Source organism: Phocoena phocoena, chromosome 8 (genome assembly GCF_963924675.1).
Source record: "Phocoena phocoena chromosome 8, mPhoPho1.1, whole genome shotgun sequence".
NCBI classification, from domain to species: domain Eukaryota; kingdom Metazoa; phylum Chordata; class Mammalia; order Artiodactyla; family Phocoenidae; genus Phocoena; species Phocoena phocoena.
The window spans coordinates 71,741,094-71,761,937 of NC_089226.1; the positions used below are offsets into that span (position 1 = coordinate 71,741,094).

Here is a 20,844-nt window from a genome sequence, read left to right on the forward strand (position 1 = left end):
AAGATCTTTCTCTGGCTCTCAGTTTCCTCATCTGTGAAATGAGGCTAACGATAGTACCTAATTTTCAGAGTTCTCATACATTTTAAAGGGCTTAGAACAATGTCCAATCCAGTTAACGCTCAATGAATGTCAATTCTGATTATTATTACTACATCCCAAGCTCAGGACCAAAGGTTCTCAGAGCTGGAGAAGGGCTGGAGAAAGGCTCAAATGTCACCCCCTCTGTGAAGCCTTCCCTTTGGGGGTTAGTAGGAATCATCAGCCAGTGAGTGTTGAGAGAGGGCTGTGTGGGAAAGCACGTGCTCCATCCCTGTGCGATCACAGTCTGACCCTGCGCCCCACAGGGGCCCCACTGGGGCAGGCCCAGGGTCACTCACCTCCAGCCCCACCTCAGCAGACAGGGAGCCAGGCTTCACGTGGCTGATGAAGATGCCAGGTTTCTGGATGGGGCCGCTGGAAATGCTGTGGGAGATTCGGAAGATCAGGTGGGCCTCTGCTCTTCAGTGCTGGCTCATTTTCAATGACCGGCCCCCATGCCTGTGTGTCCAGGTCACGCATGAGCTCAGTACCCAAGCCCTCTGTCATCTACCTGTTCAGCCTCATTTCCCTGTGGCAACTACCAACAGAAAGCTACGTCTAATTCCCCCTACCCAACGTCTCATCCAACCTATTGCATATGCTGTTTCTTCTCTCTTTCTAGCATTTTCCTATGCATTCCTCAACTCTCAAATGTTATCTCCTCTACAAGGTTTTAACCAATCTCCTTATTCTATCCCCTGACTAAGCTGGTTGCTCCCTTCCCTGTGCTCCTAAAACACCTACAGCAAGGATGGCACTTGTACTGTTTGTTAATCTCCCCTCCCAGATCTGTGGCAGATATCACTAATCAATCGCAACACTCTTTTCCACCTACGCCTAGATACAGCATTAAAGTTCTTTTCAAAATAGTACTCCAGGGCAGCCACCACTAACTGACTAGAGAGAGCACAGGATGGAAAACTTATTTGCCACGCCTGACCCAGAATGCAGCTCCGTGACAGAGTCCCTCAATACTGGAACTGTTTATGTGGTTGGCTTCTATATTAAGCTATAATTTCTTAGAAAGGAGGGACTTTTTTTTTTAAATCACTTATGCTTGTCAGAAATGTGATGGAATGGAAATAAGAAGAATAACTTAGGGAATTCCCTGGTGGTCCAGTGGTTAGGACTCTGTGCTTTCGCTGCCGAGGGCCCAGATTCAATCTCTGGTCGGGGAACTAGGATCGCACAAGCCTCGTGGTGCGGTCAAAAAAAAAAAAAGACAAATAATAATAGCTAATATTTACGAACTGCTTACTACCTGCCAGGCACTAGGCTTGGTACTTCATTCTGTCATCTCACTCTTCCTCACAACAGCCTTGTGATATGGGGATTATTACTGCTGATTTATAGAGAAAGAAACTGAGGGGACTTCCCTGGTGGCACAGTGGTTAGGACTCTGTGCTCCCAATGCAGGGAGCCCGGATTTGATCCCTGGTCAGGGAACTAGATCCCACATGCATGCCGCAACTAAGAATTCGCATGCCACAACTAAGGAGTCCACGTGCCACAACTAAGGAGCTGGCGAGCTGCAACTAAGGAGCCCACCTGCTGCAACGAAGACCTGATGCAACCAAGACAAACAAACAAGCAACCAAAACAAACAAACAAACAAATAAATAAAAGAAACTGAGGGTCAGGGTGGTTAAGTAACTTGTCCAAGGTTCTAGAGCTCATAGGTGGCACAGCAGGGCCTAGATCTCTAACTGCAGTATCTGTGTGCTTAACAAGAATGCCCCATGAGACCCAATGCCTGTTTGCAACTCCCTGGCTGCCTCCTAAGGAAGCCACAAGGTAATAAGTGAGAAGGGAACTGTGACAGACATGATCAGCTTGACAGGTTCCTTTTGCATGACTTGAGGGCCCACCAAAGGAATATGGCTCTGCCTTTGGGCCTCAGTTTCCTCCTCTGTAAAATGGGCCTGTTAGAGCTGTCCCTCTGGCCCTACAGGGCTGTTGTGAAGCTCAGAGGGGAAATCAAGCACCAAGAAGTGTCATTGCTAGTGGACAAAAATCTCCTCAGAAGCAGCAGTGAGGAAGGGGAGTGGTGTGAGGGACCTTTTGGGGTCTGCTGGCCATGAGTGAGCCCCAGGGCGTACCTGCCACCCACCTGCAGCCAAGGCCCCGGGAGCCCACCAGGCTGATGAAGACCTTCTTCTCCTTGTTTTCCTGACTGCTGGGGGAGCCCAGGCTGGTCTGCCCACCCTGAGGGAGGGAGACGATAAGGTCACCGGGTGTCCGCATTGTGCAAGGGGCCTCTTGTGCTCATAAGGCCTTCGGGGCGAGCAATGCTGTCCCCACATGAGCCCGACTGCCATTTTGTCCCTGGGAGTGTGTGTCTATACCAGCTGGGCCACCACCCACAGGGGCATTCTGGATGTGCTAGGGGCCTATATGAAGCCCCTGAAGACACATCCCTAGAGAAGGCCTTCCTTCAGGACCAGCTACCCCATCCAGCCCATCCAGCCCCCATCACCGGCGGTCCTGACCCTTACCCCAGATTCCGACACAAACTGATCCACATACTGCCATTTGAGGGGCTCATCGGGAGAGCTGATGGCAGGGGAAAGTAGAAGGCGGGTCATTAGGGAGAGATGTTTGAAGCACCAGGCCCCAAATCCAAATCTTCCCCATCTGAAGCCTGCACCATCACTGGCCCAGGGGCAGTGCTGGCCAGACCCCAGGCTGATCCAGGACCCTGAGCCCATAGGGAGGAGTCTGCCTGCAGAGGAGGGTCCTGCTCACCTCTTCACAGGGATCAGGCCGATGTCTGGGGGAGAAAGGTATGGGGGTTAGGATGGCTCCTCTGCCCTCCCTTCCTCCCCTAGGAGCTGGGTACCACCAGGTGCCCCACCCTGCCCCACCGTCAGCACCCCCGTGCTCTGGCCTCACTCACGTCTCACTTTGATGGACACAGTCTTCTTGGTGCGGATGAGGTTGATGACCTCCTCATGGGTGCAGGAGGCGATGGAATACCCATTGATCCGGACGATCTCGTCCCCTACCTTAACCACAGGCAGAGAGAAGACGCACCAGGGTGAGGAAGCATCGGGCAGCTGGGCAGGCTCATGGCCAGATACTCCTGGCCTGCTCTCCAGGAGTCTTTCTGCCCATTTTACAGATGGGGGAACCAAGATGGGGGCGAGGGGCACAGAGAGCGGGTAGCAGAGCTGGGAGGAGAAGTCAGGATTCTGTACCCTCACTCTGTCCCTTCCACCCACTGGGGCACCATCAGGTTCTGGAATTCATGCGAAGGGCGACCCTCCAACAAGATTCAAGCAGCTTTTCCCTGGCCTTTGTCCTCTGAGCACCTTGGCCCTGGGGATCAGTCCTGAAGCTCCCCATTTAATAACTACGGGGCTGGAAGGATCCTCAGACATCAGTTGAAACTGAGGCCCAGGAGGTGATGTTTTGTCCACAGTCACAGTCATTAGCTATAGAGCAGGGACTGGATCGTGGATGACCCGACCCTCTCCAGCCTGAGGCCAGGGCAGGTCAGCTGGCGGCCTACCTCACACCACACATGCTGACCCTTTAGAGACTTGTTAGTAAGTGTAGGGGACGCAGCTTGACTCTCAGTGAGGTCTGGGGGCTGGGTGGGCACATAGCCTCTGAGGGGTCCTCTGGGCCAACACCTACCCTTTACAACAACCCCCAGAGTCACCTTCTCCCTATTGTCACCTGAACACTTCCCTTCCACACCTGGACCCAGACCCCCGCCTTCTCAGTGGTCTGGCAAGGGGCTCAAAGAGGTGCCACAGGGGCGGGAGGGGGGTGGTCACTAAGGACCCCTCTAGGTTTCTGGGGCCTTCTCATGGAAGGAGAATGGCTGGATGGCCTCCTTGCAGCAGTTCTTCACAACAACTCTGCGTGTCTGTTAATCAGATGAGGAAACTGAGGCTCAGAGAGGTGAGGTGACTTGCTCAAGGTCATCCAGCTAGTGAAGAGTGTTGCTGAGATTTGACATCAGGGCTCCCTGACAGACAAGTGTTGTCTCTTGGGTGTCTGGAAGCAGAAAAGAAGGGACTCTGGCCAAGCTTGGCTGCAGTTCCCTGTGTCCTGTCCTCTCTGGATCCTTGCCACCTGACAGAGCCCTCAAGTCCCATAGGAAAGGCAGGGATAACTCTGTCCATTTTACAGCTGGGACAACCAAGGCACACAGATTATTCTCTAGCCTTGGACTATACAGCAAGTTGTGCAGGGCAGAGGATGTAGGTTCAGACAGGATACACTTGGACAAAAATCTAAAATAACTCCAGTAGGGGCACAAGTGCAGAGATGGAGGAGTCCCAGGGCTGGGTCCAAGCCCCCCACTCGGGGCCCAGTCTCACAGGTCAAATCAACGGGACCTTCAGTTGGGCCAGGCTGTATCTGAACGTGCCCCTCCCCCACCCTCAGACATGCGATCTCCCCAGAAACATGAACCCCACCCAGACAGGTGAATGGATGCAGATGTTTTCCCCAAGCTGCTCTGAGTGAAGCTCCCTGTGTTGTTCCAAAAGGGAACCTGCCCGGGACCCCAGTGGAATGATTCCCACACAACCCCCGGCTCAGCTTGCAGGATTGGCTTTCCTCTCCCTCTCGCTCCCGCGTGGAGCCCTGCAAAAGGCCCTTTGTGCAAGGGCAACAGTGAAATGACGATCTGAGGGACAGCGGCACAAAGGAGAGATGAGCCCGTTAACCCGAGAAAGGGTTGATAATTCATAAGCCTGAGAAACAGGCAGGAAGGTAAAAGTCTAAGTTTCATTAAAATGCCCTGATGCCCCCAATCATGGAGGAATCATTGAGAAATGCTTGTCCTAGGAGGAGACCTCACCCTGGAAAAAAAAGAGGGCTCAGCTGACGCCAAGAGAAGAGCTCATTATGTTTTTTTCTCTGGCTGTGTTTCTGGGCTGGAAAATGTGTGGCACAGGAGAGGAATAATGAAGGGGCTGAAATTTCAGACGCTGCCAGTGAGCCGTGAGACAGGGATTTAGAACAAAGCGATGTCTGTCAGCTCCCAGTTTCCACCTCCCACTCCACGGTGTCTTGTACCATTAGTCGTCAGGGCCCCTGAAGCCCCTGGCTTGGCAGCCCAGATTGGGATGCTGGTAACAAACATGCTGGAAGCTCTGGGCAGGGGTGGGAGGGCCTCTTCTGTCTGGACATATAAAAACACAGCTCTGAGCTCTGGCAGGAGCGAGACCTGGAGGTCTGCCCATCTCTGCCCAGACACTGAGGCGTGGCGACCCCAAGGGAGGGGCCCCTGGGGTGCTGAAGAGAGATCCCTGGACTTGGCAGTCAGGAGACCCAGGTTCAAATCCTGGCTTTGCCACTTACTGGCTGTGTGACTCTAGTCAAGTCCCTGATCTTCTATCAACTCTGTAAAATGGGGATGAGAAAGCCCAGGCATACAATGAGAACTGGCTGTCAACATGTTACCTGGCACATTATAGGTGTTTATTAAATCTCCCTCTCTGCTTGCTTAACAAACACACAGCATGAACTGGTATATATAGAATGGATAAACAACAAGGTCCTATTGTACAGCACAGGGAACTATATCCAATATCCAGTGATAAACCATAATGGAAAAGAATATGAAAAAGAATGTATATATGTTTATGACTGAGTCACTTTGCTGTACAGCAGTAATTAACACATTGTAAATCAACTATACTTCAATAAAAAGAATTTAGAAAAAAATAGTACATTCATATGATTCAAAAGCCAAATAATATTAAAAGACGTAGCCTTAAATGACTCCATCTCACCTTATCCCCCATCCACTCCAGTTCCCCCTCCAACAAGTAACTGCTTTTCATTGTGTGTGTGTGTGTGTGTGTGTGTGTGTGTGTGTGTGTGTTTCCTTAAGCAAACACAAACAAATCATATATATTCTGGGAGCATAAAATGCATGTTGTTTTCTGCAAACTAACACACAGCATTTATGAGCCAGATACTGATACAAGTACTTTGTAATATGAATTCATTTATTCCCGCCTAACAACCTGATGAGGTAGTAGTAGTATCATCATCCCATTTTACAGATGAGGAAACTGAGGCAGGGGGTTAAGTAATTTCACCAAAGTCACACAGCTAATGAATAGCAAAGCCAGGACATTCCAGCTCCAGAGTCTATGCTCTGAAGCACTGCACGATGCCAGTATTTCCTTTTCCCTTCCAGGGAGAAGGCTATGTGTCCAGAACTTCAGGTGTCAGGACGTAATTATGCTCTTCCTTCAGACATAAGGGAGGTGGGGTGCAGTGCAGCAGGGGCAGCGACAGCTGGGAGCCAGGTTCTCAGCTCCACTCAAGAAAACAGGCAACACACTACTATATACAAAATAGATAAGGACATACTGTACAGCACAGGGAACTCTACCCAATACTCTATAATGGCCTATATGGGAAAGGAATCTAAAAAGGAGTGGATGCATGTATATGTGTAACTGATTCACTTTGCTGTACACCTGAAACTAAGACAACAGTGTAAATCAACTATACTCCAATTAAAATTGAAAGAAGAAAAAAAACAGACAAGTGCCTGCAGCCAGACTTCTATAGGCCTGAGAACAATCTGTCAGGATACGTCACCCTTTTCCTCTCCCAAAGGCTCAGAAGGGCGAGGTGACCATGTTACACCACACAGCCTAGTGAGTGAATGAGGGGGAGGCAGGAAGCCTGAGGGCTTGGTCCCCACATTCCTTGAGCTCTGCTCACTCACCTGGAGCCCGACGCTGTCTGCCTGGCCACCTTTGATGAGGTGGGAGATGAAGAGCCCACAGCCAAACTCAAGGCCACCACGCACGCTGAGGCCAAGGCCTTCGGGGTGCAGCCGGTCCAGACGCACCTCCTTCAGCTTCCTGCCAAGGGAGGAGGGGTCGGTGACGGCCCATCTCTGGCCTGATGGCCAGCGCTGCCCCATCCACTTGTGAGCAACCCTGTACATCCCAGGGTGACCTCTCCCCCCACCCCGCCTCCAGCCTGTGGCTCTCTCCGCACCTGGAGCGCCGGGGGGTTAGTTGGTCGTACTCCACCTGGTGCTTCAGTGGGATCAGAGGCCTGATGGCGTCAAACAGGGGCAGGCGGCTGGGCTCGTTGATGACCAGCTTCAGGTCTCCCACAAGCACGGCCACGTCCATGGTTCTGCAGAGACACAGGGACCCTGAAGCCTCCCCCTTAGCCATGACCTCTGAGACCCCAGGATTCCCAGAGGAAGCAGTCCTGGGCTGGGTCCCCACCCACTGGGCCCAGGCCTTGGAATTGAGGAGGACTCTCCTGAAATGCCCAGAGCCCCTAACGATGGGTCGGGTGCCTCAGAAGAGTCCGTTCTCCCATGTAAGTATCTCAAGGAAACCATCGAAGTAGGGGTTGTTAACTCATCCTGCGGATGAAATCAAGCCAGGATTCAAAGTCAGCTCTGCCTACTTCTGAAGCCCAGCATCCTTCCAGACAGGAAACCTCTGTGAGATCGCAGTGAGCCCTCTCATCCCCTTGTTTCCTGCTCTGAGCTGCAGCCTTAAACTATCTCTCACAAGCCTCCACCTCTGACCGTTCAGACCCTCAACGTCTGGGGCCAGCACCTCTCCAGCTGCCAGCTGACTGGCTCACTCTCAGCCCGTCTTTTTTTAAAATGTAAATTGCTCCTCTTCTCAAAACCCTTCGATGGCTCCCCACTGCCCAGAGGACACAGTCCATCCTTCTTGGTAGGCTCAGGGCCTCCATGACCTGTTTCTGTGGAACTGCCCAGGCTGGTAGCTGTTATGGTCTCTGTCACAACCTGTGCTTTCACATCTCTAAACCGTTGCTAATGTTGATCTCTCATCTTGGAATGTCCTTCCCTGATATTCCCACCCAGCAAAATCCTTCTTACCCTTCAAAAACCTGGCTCAAGCCTTCTCGATCCTCCCTCCACAGTCAGAACTGAGAACTCCTTTCTTTACATTCCTGCTTTTACCTCTACTCAGCAGTTATTTCACTGGAACTTGTATTAGAGTTCCTTGTGTTGCTAGTGTCTGTCCATCTCCCCCAACTAAGCCACAAGTTAGTTGAGGAAAGGAAGTAGTTTTTCATTTCCACATTCTGCATGGTGCCCGGCCAGTGGCAGGAGCTTATAAATGTTACTGAATGAATCAAAAAGCGGGTGAGCGATAACAGACATCTGATGCCGGCACTGGGACCAGCTGGCATTTCCTGTCCTATCCTAGCAATCACACTCTGTTGAACCTATCTGGCTACCTGACAGCCTCCCCCATCAGACTGTAAGCAACTAGATGGCAGCAACCAGTCTGTCTTGCTTATACGTGTACCCCTATCCACTAGCACAGAGCCATACACAATGTATTTGTGTAAATATTTGCTGAGACAAGTGAGTGGCGTGTCTATTTGATTCCCAGGAACACCGAGCATCAGCCTCCCTGAGCCCCCCAGGATAAGAGGGGGAGGTCCTCCTGTCTCAGAACAATCCATCCCAGGCTCCCCTGAAGACAGAGGTACCCGGGGTGGCCCACAGGAGCTGGACCCAGTACACTTACTGGTGGTACATCCGCAACACATCATAGAGATAGTCCTTTTCTGCATCATTTTCAATCAGAAAATCCACCTGGAAAACCCAAAGGCAGAATTACAACTCCAGGCCCAGCACCCCGATAGCAGATCGCAAGGAAGGGGAGGCCCCTGCTGGGGGACCTCCTCCACATCTCCTCAGGGTTGTGAGAAGAGGAAGGAAGCCAGAGCCAGGGTGGCCCCCTGACTCCAACACATCAGACTGCGCAGACCACCCCGATGTGGCCCTAGGAGTACCTCTAAGCGTCCGACGTGGTCAGGCTGAGCCTCGTCCCCAGGTGGAGTGACACGTGTGCACACGGATGCACACGCATACCATACATGTGAACCCCCACGTGACAGCAATGCACCCCCATGGCAGCCATGCTGCCGATCACCTCCATGGCTATGTCATCTGTGTCCAGGGTGGCAACACCAACGTCAGCTCCCCGCTCTGGAAGAAGCCCACTGTCTTACCTGATGGTGGCTGTAGTGCCAGATAACTGCTTTCAGAAAGGATTTAGGCCACTCGCTCACAGAGCACATCCCACCGGCCGGGAGCGCCCTACCACTGGATTCTTCCTTGTCCAGTCCCGGCCTAAGCTGGGTCGGCCCTGACTTCTGGTCAGTCCTTCCCCTTCCCAGGCCCCTGTATGACTCCCCCACCACCCCAAGGGGAGAATCGGGTTACATTATTTCAACTTCACTGACGTCAATGGCTGGGAGTCCAAGGTCAGGGTCAAGAGCTGTTTCATTAGCACCTCAGTCCCAGGGGAGCTGGTGGGCCAGGAGCCCCAGATTCCACTCCCTGGGACAGCTCAGTGTGAATCTCTGTGCACTATATCCTTAGCTCTCTCTTCAGCCCAGGACTGAGTAAGAGGGCAGGGTGGAGGCTCGAGGGGTCCTTGGGTCCCTCCCTCCTCCAGCTTCCAGGCCCAACAGCATGGTCCAGGGCCTCAGCCCACAGAGGGAGAAGCTGCTGCTGGAAGCTGGAAGCTCCCACCTGATTGGTCCTCAGAGGAGGGCCAGAGCATCTTTGCCTTTTTCTATGGGCATCTTAAGGACTCTGGAAGGTTGGGGGAAATCTGTCTGTCCCAACACAGAGAGGACGTACTGGGCCCAGCCCTTGGGATTTCTGGGCTGAACAGGAAGGGTACAGAATACAGATTTCTTGTCTCCACCTAGCTGTACCCCCGTCCCTCTAGAATTAGGCTGAGCATTTCATTAAAGATGAGAATAACCTAGGAGGCTTAACCTGCACTCACTGACTCACAGTTGGGCTTCAGGAGCTACAGAAGTTTATATCCCACCTGCTCCAAGAAGGGTACTGCTGCTTTCTCCCACTTCACTGCCCCTCTCCTCCAGGCCAGGGGCTCCCAGCTAGCCAGAAGATGGGGGACAGAAGCATCAGCTACAGTGGGTGGTACTGAACCTTAGGTGGTAGCCCGGGCTTTTACACACACCACAGAAGTGGGTACCTCCAAAAGCTCATCTCTATGAGGGTCCAGCCTGGACTCTCGCTCCCTGCTCTGCCTGGGCCTGCAAGAGAGGGGTGGGGAACAGCGTCAAGATAGGCCTGGGCTGCCCACCTGCGGCTGTGGAAGAGGAGTCTGAGCAGAGAAAAATTCTTAATTTCCCTAGGATCAGGGGCCAGAAATCCTTAAATAAATTGGATCATATCACTTGAGTACTTAATAGCTTCTCATTGTACTCAAAACAAGATTCAGATCCAAATTCTTTACCTTAACTTATCAAAGCCCAACTTCAGCTCCTGACTGGTTGCACGGGCCTCCTTTCAGGGCTTCCCACTGGGCCACACTCGCTCTAGCCTCAGGGCCATCACATGTGCTGCTTTCTCTGCCTGGACTGCTTCCCCTCTCCCCTGCATGGCTGGCCTCCTCCCCAGGGAGGTCTCCCTGCTCACCTACCTAAACAGAACGCACGCCCACACCCCAGAGATGCTTCAATTCCTTCACTGTAACCGTCACAATTTGTAATTAAAGGCTTGCTTTTTTGTGAATTGGTCTGTTTCCTTCATCAGACAGAAAACCCCATGAGGGAAAGATGAGGTCTGTTTGTTCCAAATCTCTTGTGACTAACGCATAGTAAGTGGTCAATAAATAAGCATCAGATGGATTTGTCCATCCCCCTGCCTCCTGGTACACCCACAATCAGATGGGAGAAAGGGAATCATTGGAACAGAAGGGGAAGGGAAATAGTATTTGCATCATGGGATGGCACCAGGAGCTTTTCTGGGCTTTATTCCATTTGTCTATCTCACCAGCCCTACAAGGCCGATGTTCTCACACCATTTTGCAGATGAGGAAACTGAAGACCAGAGAGGTTAAGCCATCTCATTCAAGGTCCCACAGCTAATAAAAGACAAGAGCTAAGATTTGAACCTTGGTCTATCTGATTCCAAAGCCTATGCTCTTCCTGCTGGCACCACTGCGTGGATGAGTCAGGCCTTCCAGAGGAAAAAATTCCAGGGCCTGTTTAGGCCAAAATTTCAAATGCTTTGCTCTCAAGAGGATCTCCCTTATCTCTAATCCCCACCACTCTCCTCTGTACTATTAAGAAAACCCTTTGGGTTTGGTTCGTAACAAGAAAGAAAACACAACATCTTTTGGATGACTCCTGGAACCGCAGATGTTCTGTTCTCTAAGGAAGCATAAAAATCCCATCTGCTCTGATTGCAGTGAGGAGAGCCCAACCAAAGGGCTTCTAGCTCAATTCCAGCCATGGGTGGTGACATAAGACAAAGTAGAGGAGAGGGAAATTTCTTATTCACTGAGGCCTTAAGACTGAAGCTGTCTCCCACCTCTCCTTGCAGAAATGCCTCCTGCTGCATCATTAAATGTAAGAAGTGAGGCACTGTTCCTGGTAGACAGCACTTAGGCACTGGGTAGAGAGTGGGAATGGAAGACAAAGGCAATTTCCAATGTTAGAGTCTAGGGTTCTGCTTTTCTGCCCTCCTGGGCCAAGCACAGAATGCCTGGAGATGCTCTTTGTGGAAAGAGCCTATTCTCGGGGGTCCCAGGTTCCTGGTCCTTGTGGGCAGCCCTCCAATGCTGACCACTGCATCCAGAGGCCCCACTGAGAAACCACATCCTACCAGTCTCCCTCTGAGGCAGCCTGCAAAGTTCAGCTCTTTAGCCTCATGTCCATCCACTCTCACCGCTTAGGTCACTCCAATCCTGGCCTTCAGTTCTGCCCTTACCTGCTCCTCCAGGGTCATCTCCTTGGGGATCTCCATCATTCCCCTAGTGGGACTCAGGCTGCAGCTGAACAGACCCTTCCCCCAACACATTGGAACCTTCCCATCCTCACTCAGAATGTTTCATCGACCCCCAGAAATTCAACTCGTCCATTTAAAAAATTATCCACATACCATTATATCTGGGAAAACATACCCGGTTTATGTAAAATGCTCTTTAAGTACAAATGTAAGTGATAAATCAAAATGGTGGTACTCTGGTGACCCTGACCATTCTCCACCGGGGGGAATGTCTCCAGAGAGACTCAGGGATAATAGCACTGCTTTGTTCTCTGACCACACCCGAGTGAAAACACACAGTCACACCTCAGCCTCTGGGCTTTAAAAGGAACCGAGAAAGACAACTGAGAAGCATGGAACTTTCTCTAGAAGCCCAAACATGCAGTAACCTCACCACTGTAATTCAAATTTCACTTTTTAAATATTTTAAAAATGTATATGGTATCCCCTCCTCCTGGAATCTGGGTTCAAGCAAACTCCCCAGGGGGGGGCTGCCCAGCACCAGTCCAAGGATCAGCTTCAGTGAACCCTGCCCTCGGGCCCTTTGTACCATTCTCCTGAAACCTTGAGCTCAGGTACCTGTAACCCACAAAGTAGGTCTTCAACAGCACCGTGCCATGCACACGGGTGCACAGTGTGTCTGCTGAATGACCAATGAACTCCTTTAGCCTTAGACTAGAGCCTTCCTTCCTTCCTCTCCGCCCACTCCAGTCACCTTCCCATGGCTCCTTAGTACACAGCCTCCTGGATCTGGCTCCTCTCAGCTCAGTTCCCACTGCTCACGAAGAGTAGGTCCCAGACCCAAGCAAGAGGGATTGCCCTCCCTCCTCCCACCTGACCCCTGCCTTCATTTAAGGGGAGTCCAAGCCCCCTCTTCTAGAGTCTTTTCTGACCGTGCCCAGCCCAGAGCCTCCTTACGGGCCTCCCAGTCCGAGGCTCCCTCATTCAGTACAGACTCTCCTTACAGACTGGCCATCATGTCTGAAGAACTTTACTTGCATTATCTTTAACCTCCCAACAACCCTCTAAGTGGATGGATATTATTATCCCCATTAGACAGATGAGGAAATCGAGGCTCAGAGAAGTGGGAGAGATGAGATGCCTGCTGGCTCCAAAACCCCTGCTTGTTTTCTAACTCCCACATGATATCCACTTACCAGACAGAACTTTCTTGTTTGCATTTGTCCAATACACATTTACTGAGCACCTACTGTGTGCAAGACCGTGTCTTCTTTCTATAGCTAGATTTAGAAAGCTTTTCCTTTTCTTGGATTCCCCTTGATGATGGGCACAGAAGCCCTAATGAGGCCACCATCTACAAAAAACTGTGTGGGGGTCTCTTTATCACATCAATCCCCCATTCCCACCCAACTTGTGTCTGGTCCCCTCCATCCAGCATGGGCATTCTCTGACAGATGCTCAGCTGGCTCAGTGTTATTGGCCTGCATGGTGTGGGGGGGAGGTGCATCTCCCCCCTCATAAGGTTCAGGCCTCGTGTCTGGGGCAGTGGAGGCAAATTCTGGCTTTGGCCTTGAGCCCTCTCCAGCCTCATCTCCCTGCCTTCCTGCATATGGACTGGCCTTTCAGAACAGTCGCACAGCGGAAGCACACAACCTTCAGCTTATGCAAATTCAACTCCTTGCATGCACCCAGCCAAAGATGGAGAAAGAGAGCAAGAAGCAAGTTAAATAATGCATGTTGTTCCGCTAGGTGACATTTGCCCTCCTGGGGCTGTGGTGGGGATTAAATGAATGAGTGTATATAAAGTACTTAGGACAGTGCCCAGGACTCCAAAATTTCAAGGGCTCTAAAATGTGCGCTGGATCTCTTCCTTTTTGCCTCCAGACCCACAACCCCGCCTCCTCCACCCAGTTTTATGTCCCAGGAAGCTTTGCATGGGCCCCCTGCCCTCTGCTTCCTGCTGTGTTCAGCCAGGGTGTGGTGAGAGGGCCTGGGGAGAAAGGGAGTGGGGTTCTGATTCCCCGGCTCCCTCCATGCTGGACCACCACGAGGCAGGTGCCCCCAGCTGAGGCTGCAGCATCTGACTGGGCGTCTCTCTTGCAGCCACGCTCTCCCTTGCTCTGGAAGCCCCTTCCGTTGCCCCTTCAGGAGCCCCTGGCCTCCAGCTGCTGCTCCTCTCAGGCTGTGTTACCACGCCTTGTCAGCTCAGCCATCCCTGCCCTTCCCCTTATGCAGTCCCTTCATAAAACTCTTCAGTTTCCCATTTGGATGAGCCACCTGCTTCCTGCTGCGACCATGGCTGGTGTGAAACCTTAGCTATTAGTACTGGTGGTACCAGCAGTTCTTCTCTAGAGCTCTTCCTCCACCTGCAAGTCTCCTCAAATACCAGCTCTCCTTGGTCAAGCCTTTCCTCAGGCTCCGCCACAAAGCCTGTCCTGTCATTCTCTGTGCACAGGATGGCACTTTGTCCCCACCTCTGCCACGGGACTCACCAAGCTGTGGTGGACTTCCTTTCTTCACCTGACTGTCTCTCACTAATCTGTATCTGGTCCCGACACAGGCCTAGGGGAAGGTGGGGAGTGAGGCCACAAGTCCCTTCCCCGTCTGAGTTTGCACATCTCTGTGCTTCAGTTTCCTCATCTGTAAAATGGGGATAAAAGTATCTCATAGGACTTCATCATTCTATGAGAGATTAAAAATTGTTTTTTTAATTATTCATTGAGTTAATAGTTGTTAAATACTTAGAACAGTGCCTGGAAAGTAGTAAGTTCTAAGTTTTTGTTAATTAAACTAAGTAAGAATAAATGAACACAAATTCCACGTTCTCAGCAGCTGGCAGAGAGTGGACCCTCCATAAATGTTGCTGGGGTGAATGGATCTTGCTCTACTTCTGCCCAGGCCTTCACATTGTGCATCCTAGATAGTACTGGATTTATTTGACCCATGTTTTATTGTCCTTCATCTTTTCAAGAGACTCGTGTCATGCTACCTAGTTGGTAGCATCTGACCCAGGGCTGGGCATAGCCAATCACTCCCTCCTTCTGCTGGTTCTCCTGCCGTCCTTGCTATTTCTTCTCCTCTTCCTCTCCTCTACAGATTGGGGTGCTCCGGGCTCTGTTCTGGGTCTTCTTTCCATCTACACTGTGTCCCTAAGTGACCTCATCAGTCTCTGGGGTTTAAGTACCATCTATTCTCCGAGGATTCACTGAGGCTTATCCTAGCACAGACCTCTCCCCTGATTTTCACACTCCTACAGCTACTGGCCTTCTTTTTTTTAAAATATATATATAGATATATTTTTTTAAACATCTTTATTGGAGTATAATTGCTTTACAATGGTGTGTTAGTTTCTGCTTTATAACAAAGTGAATCAGCTATACATATACATATATCCCCATATCTCCTCCCTCTTGCGTCTCCCTCCCACCCTCCCTATCCCACCCCTCTAGGTGGTCACAAAGCACCGAGCTGATCTCCCTGTGCTATGTGGCTGCTTCCCACTAGCTATCTATATTTTACGTTTGGCAGTGTATGTATGTCCATGCCACTCTCTCACTTCGTCCCAGCTTACCCTTCCCCCTCCCTGTGTCCTCAAGTCCATACTCTACATCTGTGTCTTTATTCATGTCCTGCCCCTAGGTTCTTCAGAACCATCTTTTTTTTTTAGATTCCATATATATGTGTTAGCATACGGTATTTGTTTTTCTCTTTCTGACTTACTTCACTCTGTATGACAGACTCTAGATCCATCCACCTCACTACAAATAACTCAATTTCATTTCTTTTTATGGCTGAGTAATATTCCATTGTGTATACGTGCCACTCATCTTTATCCATTCATCTGTCGATGGACACTTAGGTTGCTTCCATGTCCTGGCTATTGTAAATACAGCTGTAATGAACATTGTGGTACATGACTCTTTTTGAATTATGGTTTTCTCAGGGTATATGCCCAGGAGTGGGACTGCTGGGTCATATGGTAGTTCTGTTTTTAGTTTTTAAAGGAACCTCCATACTGTTCTCCATAGTGGCTGTATCAATTTACATTCCCACCAACAGTGCAAGAGGGCATTCTTAGTCACCTCTGTACTTGGAGATCTAAAAGGCATCTCAAACATAAAACATTCAAAATGGAGCTCTTGGTTTCCACCACCTCCCGCTCTGTCCCCACCAACCTGCTCCTCCTCCCAGCACATAGTCTCACCCTTGATACCTTTTTCTCAACACCCACAGCCAATCCCATCAGCAAAGCCTGTCAGGTCTACCTTGAACATGTATCCTCGGTTTGGCTACTCCACCTGGTCCAACGCCCCCCTCCCCTCCCTGTGCCCTGGGCTACTTCAGAAGCCTCCTAAGTGAGGGTCCCTTTTCTACCCTTGGTCCTCTCAGTCTGTTCTCTACCAGCAGTCAGAGCAATTCTTTTAAAATGTAATTCAGTCACGTCACTCCCCAGCTGGCTTCTCTCACTTAGAACAAAACCCAAAATCCTGAGTATGGCCTATCAGGACTCCACCACCCCTCTGATCCACCCCCTAGCGCTCTTCATTCCATAATTCTTCTCGGAAACACCATCCTACTTGCTGTTCCTAAAGAAGGCAAGCAAATGCTTGCCTCAGGGCCTTTGTACTTGCTGTTTCCTCTTCCTGGAATGCTCTTCTACATGTATCCCCATGGCTCCTTCCCTCATTTCTTTTATGTCTTTCCTCAAATATCACTTCTTCAGAGAGGTTTCCCTGACTATCCTATAAAAAGTACTATCTTGTCACTCTTTATCCCCTCACCCCAGTTTATTTTTTTCATAGCATTCATTACTACTTGGCATTATATGATACTTTCATATATGATACTTTGGTTTACTTGTTAACTGTCTGTCTTCCCCACTAGAAAGTGCTCTCTAAGAGGGCAGAGACTTTGTTTTCTTATTCAATGGTTAGTACTGCCCAGCATATATTAGTAGCTCAGTCAATATTTATTGCATGCATGAATGAATGACTGATTAGCAAATCCCTAGAATGTAGAGGCTCTTTCTGACCTTCTTATTTATTCCCCCAACCTCTTCTGTCAGATTCCTAGCTTTGGGCAGGGTACAGTATAGATGCCCATAAATGTATGATTGAACAGTCAATAAATAAGTTTTGAGCAAATGAGTCACCAAGTTCCTGCAACATGCAGATGCAGTGAGCACAGGGGCAGCCCTCTTTTGATAAGCTGGTTCTCAAAAAAAAAAAAAAAAAGAAAGAAAAGCTGGTTCTCTCGGGTAGAAGTCTTAGTCTCTGTTGCTCCCTCCCCTCACCTTGGTATCCTGACTCCAAGGCTGTGACCGGGAAGGACATGCAAGTACTGCTGGTCTGCTGGTGGCCTTGGGGAAACTGCACAAACCCAACAGTCCCTGTTCAATGGCCTGGAGACTGTTGGCTCATCCAACAGGGTGCTCTGCAGGTATCAGCTGGGAACAGTGTGGTCATTTACCAAATGGTTACCAAATGACCAGAGAAGCCAGTGTTTGAATTCCTATTTAATCCTAACTGTCTTGTGGGGTAAGCACTATGAACCTCATCGCAAAGTTAAGGAAACTAAAGCTCAGCGAGATTGCTTGCCCAAGGTCTCACTGGCAGTGAGTGACAGGATTGAGATTTGACCCCAGTTCTACCTAACTTCAGACAACAGACAACAGTGGACATCTGTTGAGGCTTCACTAAGTAAAAGGGTCTATTTAAGCTTCCTACACATGTGTAGATTTCATCTGGTACTAACAATAAACGTACTAAATATTATTGTTATCCCTATTTAACAAATTGGAGAACTGAGGCACAGAGAGGTTAATAACTTGCTCCAGGTCACACAGCACTTTCCATGACAACACACTACCTTTAAAATGTTACCTCCAATGACTAAGAATTTATTTAGATTACAAACCATTCCCAAGGGGTGAATTTGCTCTGAAACTCTAAGGAAGGGACTTCTTAGAAAGCAGTAAACAGGCAAGGTCTCTCCTCTGCTGCTTCATCTTCTCTCCACAGTTCCTAGATGATCTCCACCCTGGGAGGGGAAGGTTGCTGCTGCCTCCACCCTGGGAGGGGAAGGTTGCTGCTGCGTCCGAAGCAACAGGGCACAAAGTCCAGCCCCAGCCTTGCCCAGCATGCCCTGCCTGCTCACACAGGGGCATTAATAGGTAATGACTTTCGTGATGCGGAAGAGCAGGGCAGTGGAAACACAGAGGCTTGAGGCCCTTTGGAGCCCATGGGGCCTGTGGAAGAGGAATAGGGGCTAACCCAGGGGCTGAGTCAGACACCAGGGACTCCAGATATAATTCTCTCAAAGAGGCAGAGAAAAGTACCCCATGAGGAGAAGACAAAAGAGGACCGACATTATTTTCAGCCCAGGGGCAGGAAACTGAAATTCAAGCCTGAGTCATCTTGGGGTGGGGGACGGGCAGTTGTGCTCTTTCAACGTGGGTTGTCTGAAATCTACACTCACCAAACGGCCTCAGCGGCTGAAATTTCTCCCCTCAAGTCCCTTTGCAACAGGATGCACTGGTGAACACTGTCTCACACTCCCCTTGCTATCTGCCAGCCCCCAAACTCTTGCTTGAACTTCCGGTTATCTCTCACCCTTGGGATCCCAAGGCCTCATTTTCAGAAGACTTCCACCAGTATGAGCTGCTCTCTCTGTCCCCCCACCAAACCTTGATTCCAACACTCAGCACCCAGTTGTGGGTAGTTATTAGTGTAGGGTCTGCCTCCCATCCAAATGACCAGCAATTTGAGGGCACAGGCTGGGTCTGGCACGGAGTGGGTGCTCAAAACATGTTTCTTCAATGGACAACTGACCGTCGGCCCCTAGCCCCAAGCCCCTGGCTTTTAGCCCCTGTGGCCTCCACACTGGCTGGCTCCTTGGGCTCCCCTGGGCCTCTGTGTGGTGAGAGAGGGGCTAAGCATCCTGACGTTGCCTACCTGACCTCTGCCCCCCAGGCCTGGGAAGGGGGTTGGCTTGGTCTAAAGACACTGCCCCTCTGGGCAGGCCTCAAGGTACTGTCACCCGTCCCTCAGGCAGGGCCTGTGGGTAGCTCCAGACACCCCTGCCTTTATCCTTGGGCTCTGAGGCATCCTCAGCCCTGGTGGGGTGGTCCACTGGGTCCCCTCAAATGGTCCTCTTGGACCTCAGGACCTCAGTGACCCCTGCACAGCTCTGGAAACAGTTCTGGAAAGCCTAGGTGAAATCCAGTAGCTTTCCGTGATGGTCTCTGAGGATCCCGGGCCACCAATGAGGCCCGTCACTGGGACACACCAGGGGAGAGCCCGAAGGCTCTGGCCGACTGCCTGAGCCTCCTCCCTTCCTCCCACTGCCCCCTGGCCAGCCCCAGGTCCTCAGCTACTTCTCAGGCCGCCAGAAATGCCCTTAAGTGGGGAGGGGGCTGCCTGGAGTGCTTCGAACTGGAATTTTGAGGTCAAAAGACAGAAGGAAGCATCCACTTCCCCTCTCTACAGTCCTCACCTCTCAGACACTACCCCAAACCCTCTCCACACGTTCCAACAGCCCAGAGCTGGAAGCACCGGGAGGGAGGGGGTTTGCCCGCTATGGGCTATCTCAGAGAAATATCCTGTCTCAGACCAAGACTGGAAGGAATTCTAACCCCAGAGAAATCCCAAACCTGGAGCGCAGAAAAAGAAAGGACACTTTAAGGAGATCAGTTTAGTGGTTCCTATGCCTGGAGTCCCAGTGCACCTCCCTCATTTTACTGGGGATCCCTGCTGGCAACCAAATGACCCTCGGGGTCCCAGCCCACCCAAAGCCCCAGGCCCTGCTGGGAAAGCAAGGGGTGGTGCCGAGGGTGTCCACTTCCCACCCACTCCGCCCCGGACTCCGGGGTCCGGGGCGCTTGAGGGGCCCCTAGCAGCTCTGACCTTGTGACGGAATTCTCGGGCCACCTTCCGGTCCATGGCTGAGCCAGACAGAACCGCTTGCTACACAACTAGCTCCTTCGGGTGCTGCCGGTGCTTGGTTGCCCCGAGCCGGCAGAGGCGGAGACCCTGACAGGCGGGGCCTGGGAGGGAGGGGGCGGGACCTGGGACGGGTGGGGCGGCGCCGCGGGGAGGCGGGAGACCCATGTCCTGAATCGCGTCGTCTCTCACTGACGCCCAGGAGCAAACGGGCTGGAGTGTGTGTCAGTGATGGTGGCACCAGTGGTTGGACCTGAGGCTGGCGCTGCACTTGGAATGGCTCCCAAACACACGCAGTTGAGGGAAAGGATCTCAGGAAACTGTCTGTCACCCTCTGCCAGGCATCTCACCTTCAGTGTGCATTCCTCTGTGGGTTTTTGCCACTTGGAAGACATCTTCTCTTTGTGAATTCCTTGGTGAACCAGTGGGTGGGAGTGCCCCTTCTTAACTGACTTCCCCTCCCACGTTCCCTAGCTCCCCTCCAATCACACACACACACACACACACTGAAGCATAGAAGGGCCTGGCAATGACATCCTGATTTACAGCTGACCTTTACCCAGGGCCCAGGCCCCATCTGGTTCATTCGATTCAATTCAACCAAAGTTTGCTTGACTCCTAGGTCTAGGGCTGGGGTGCAAAGATAATGATGAACCAACCCTGGGACAGACTGAGAGGAAAGAGGGGGCCAGGAGAGGGGTGATAAAAACAGATGTGAATGGAAAGAGTGGGCACTTTTAATTATGGCACTTGCTCTTGGATTTAACTCAGGGTCAGGGCCTGCCCTGTTTGCACCGTGTCAAGGGACAGGGGACAGGAGGTGGACAGCAGCCCAAATCAGTGAACAACTGTAACTTCAGAGGCACCTAAAGAGCCCCTCCTTTGCAGCCCACCACCAATAGCTGAAGTATTGTCAGCAGACTATTTTTATTTGGGCTAAATTATTGCCTAGTTTAAGATATAAATCCTTCCTGGAGAAGAACCTTAAAATATCATCTATGTTCTCCCCTTCATATTAACTAGTTAAGGTCAGAGATAAAAGAATTGTGAGATTTTCAGAGG

The 20,844-nt window shown here is 51.0% G+C and overlaps 1 protein-coding gene across 2 annotated transcripts in view; it reads right to left on the reverse strand.

The window, feature by feature from the left end:
* Window positions 1-19,813, reverse strand: part of USH1C (USH1 protein network component harmonin) — a 52,509-nt gene extending 32,696 nt beyond the window's left edge. Inside the window, exons 1-9 of one of the 2 annotated variants that reach the window (XM_065881333.1) lie at window positions 19,747-19,813; window positions 8,595-8,662; window positions 7,063-7,206; window positions 6,785-6,923; window positions 2,975-3,083; window positions 2,824-2,848; window positions 2,574-2,631; window positions 2,189-2,283; window positions 378-462 (exon numbers count right to left, since the gene is read on the reverse strand). In XM_065881333.1, coding sequence (XP_065737405.1) covers window positions 378-462; window positions 2,189-2,283; window positions 2,574-2,631; window positions 2,824-2,848; window positions 2,975-3,083; window positions 6,785-6,923; window positions 7,063-7,206; window positions 8,595-8,662; window positions 19,747-19,782 — 759 coding nt within the window. In that variant the 5' untranslated portion in view covers window positions 19,783-19,813. Of the gene's footprint in view, window positions 1-377; window positions 463-2,188; window positions 2,284-2,573; window positions 2,632-2,823; window positions 2,849-2,974; window positions 3,084-6,784; window positions 6,924-7,062; window positions 7,207-8,594; window positions 8,663-19,746 lie in introns of those variants that run through there. The other variant, XM_065881332.1, reaches the window with a different exon arrangement.
* Window positions 19,814-20,844: the final 1,031 nt, after the last annotated feature.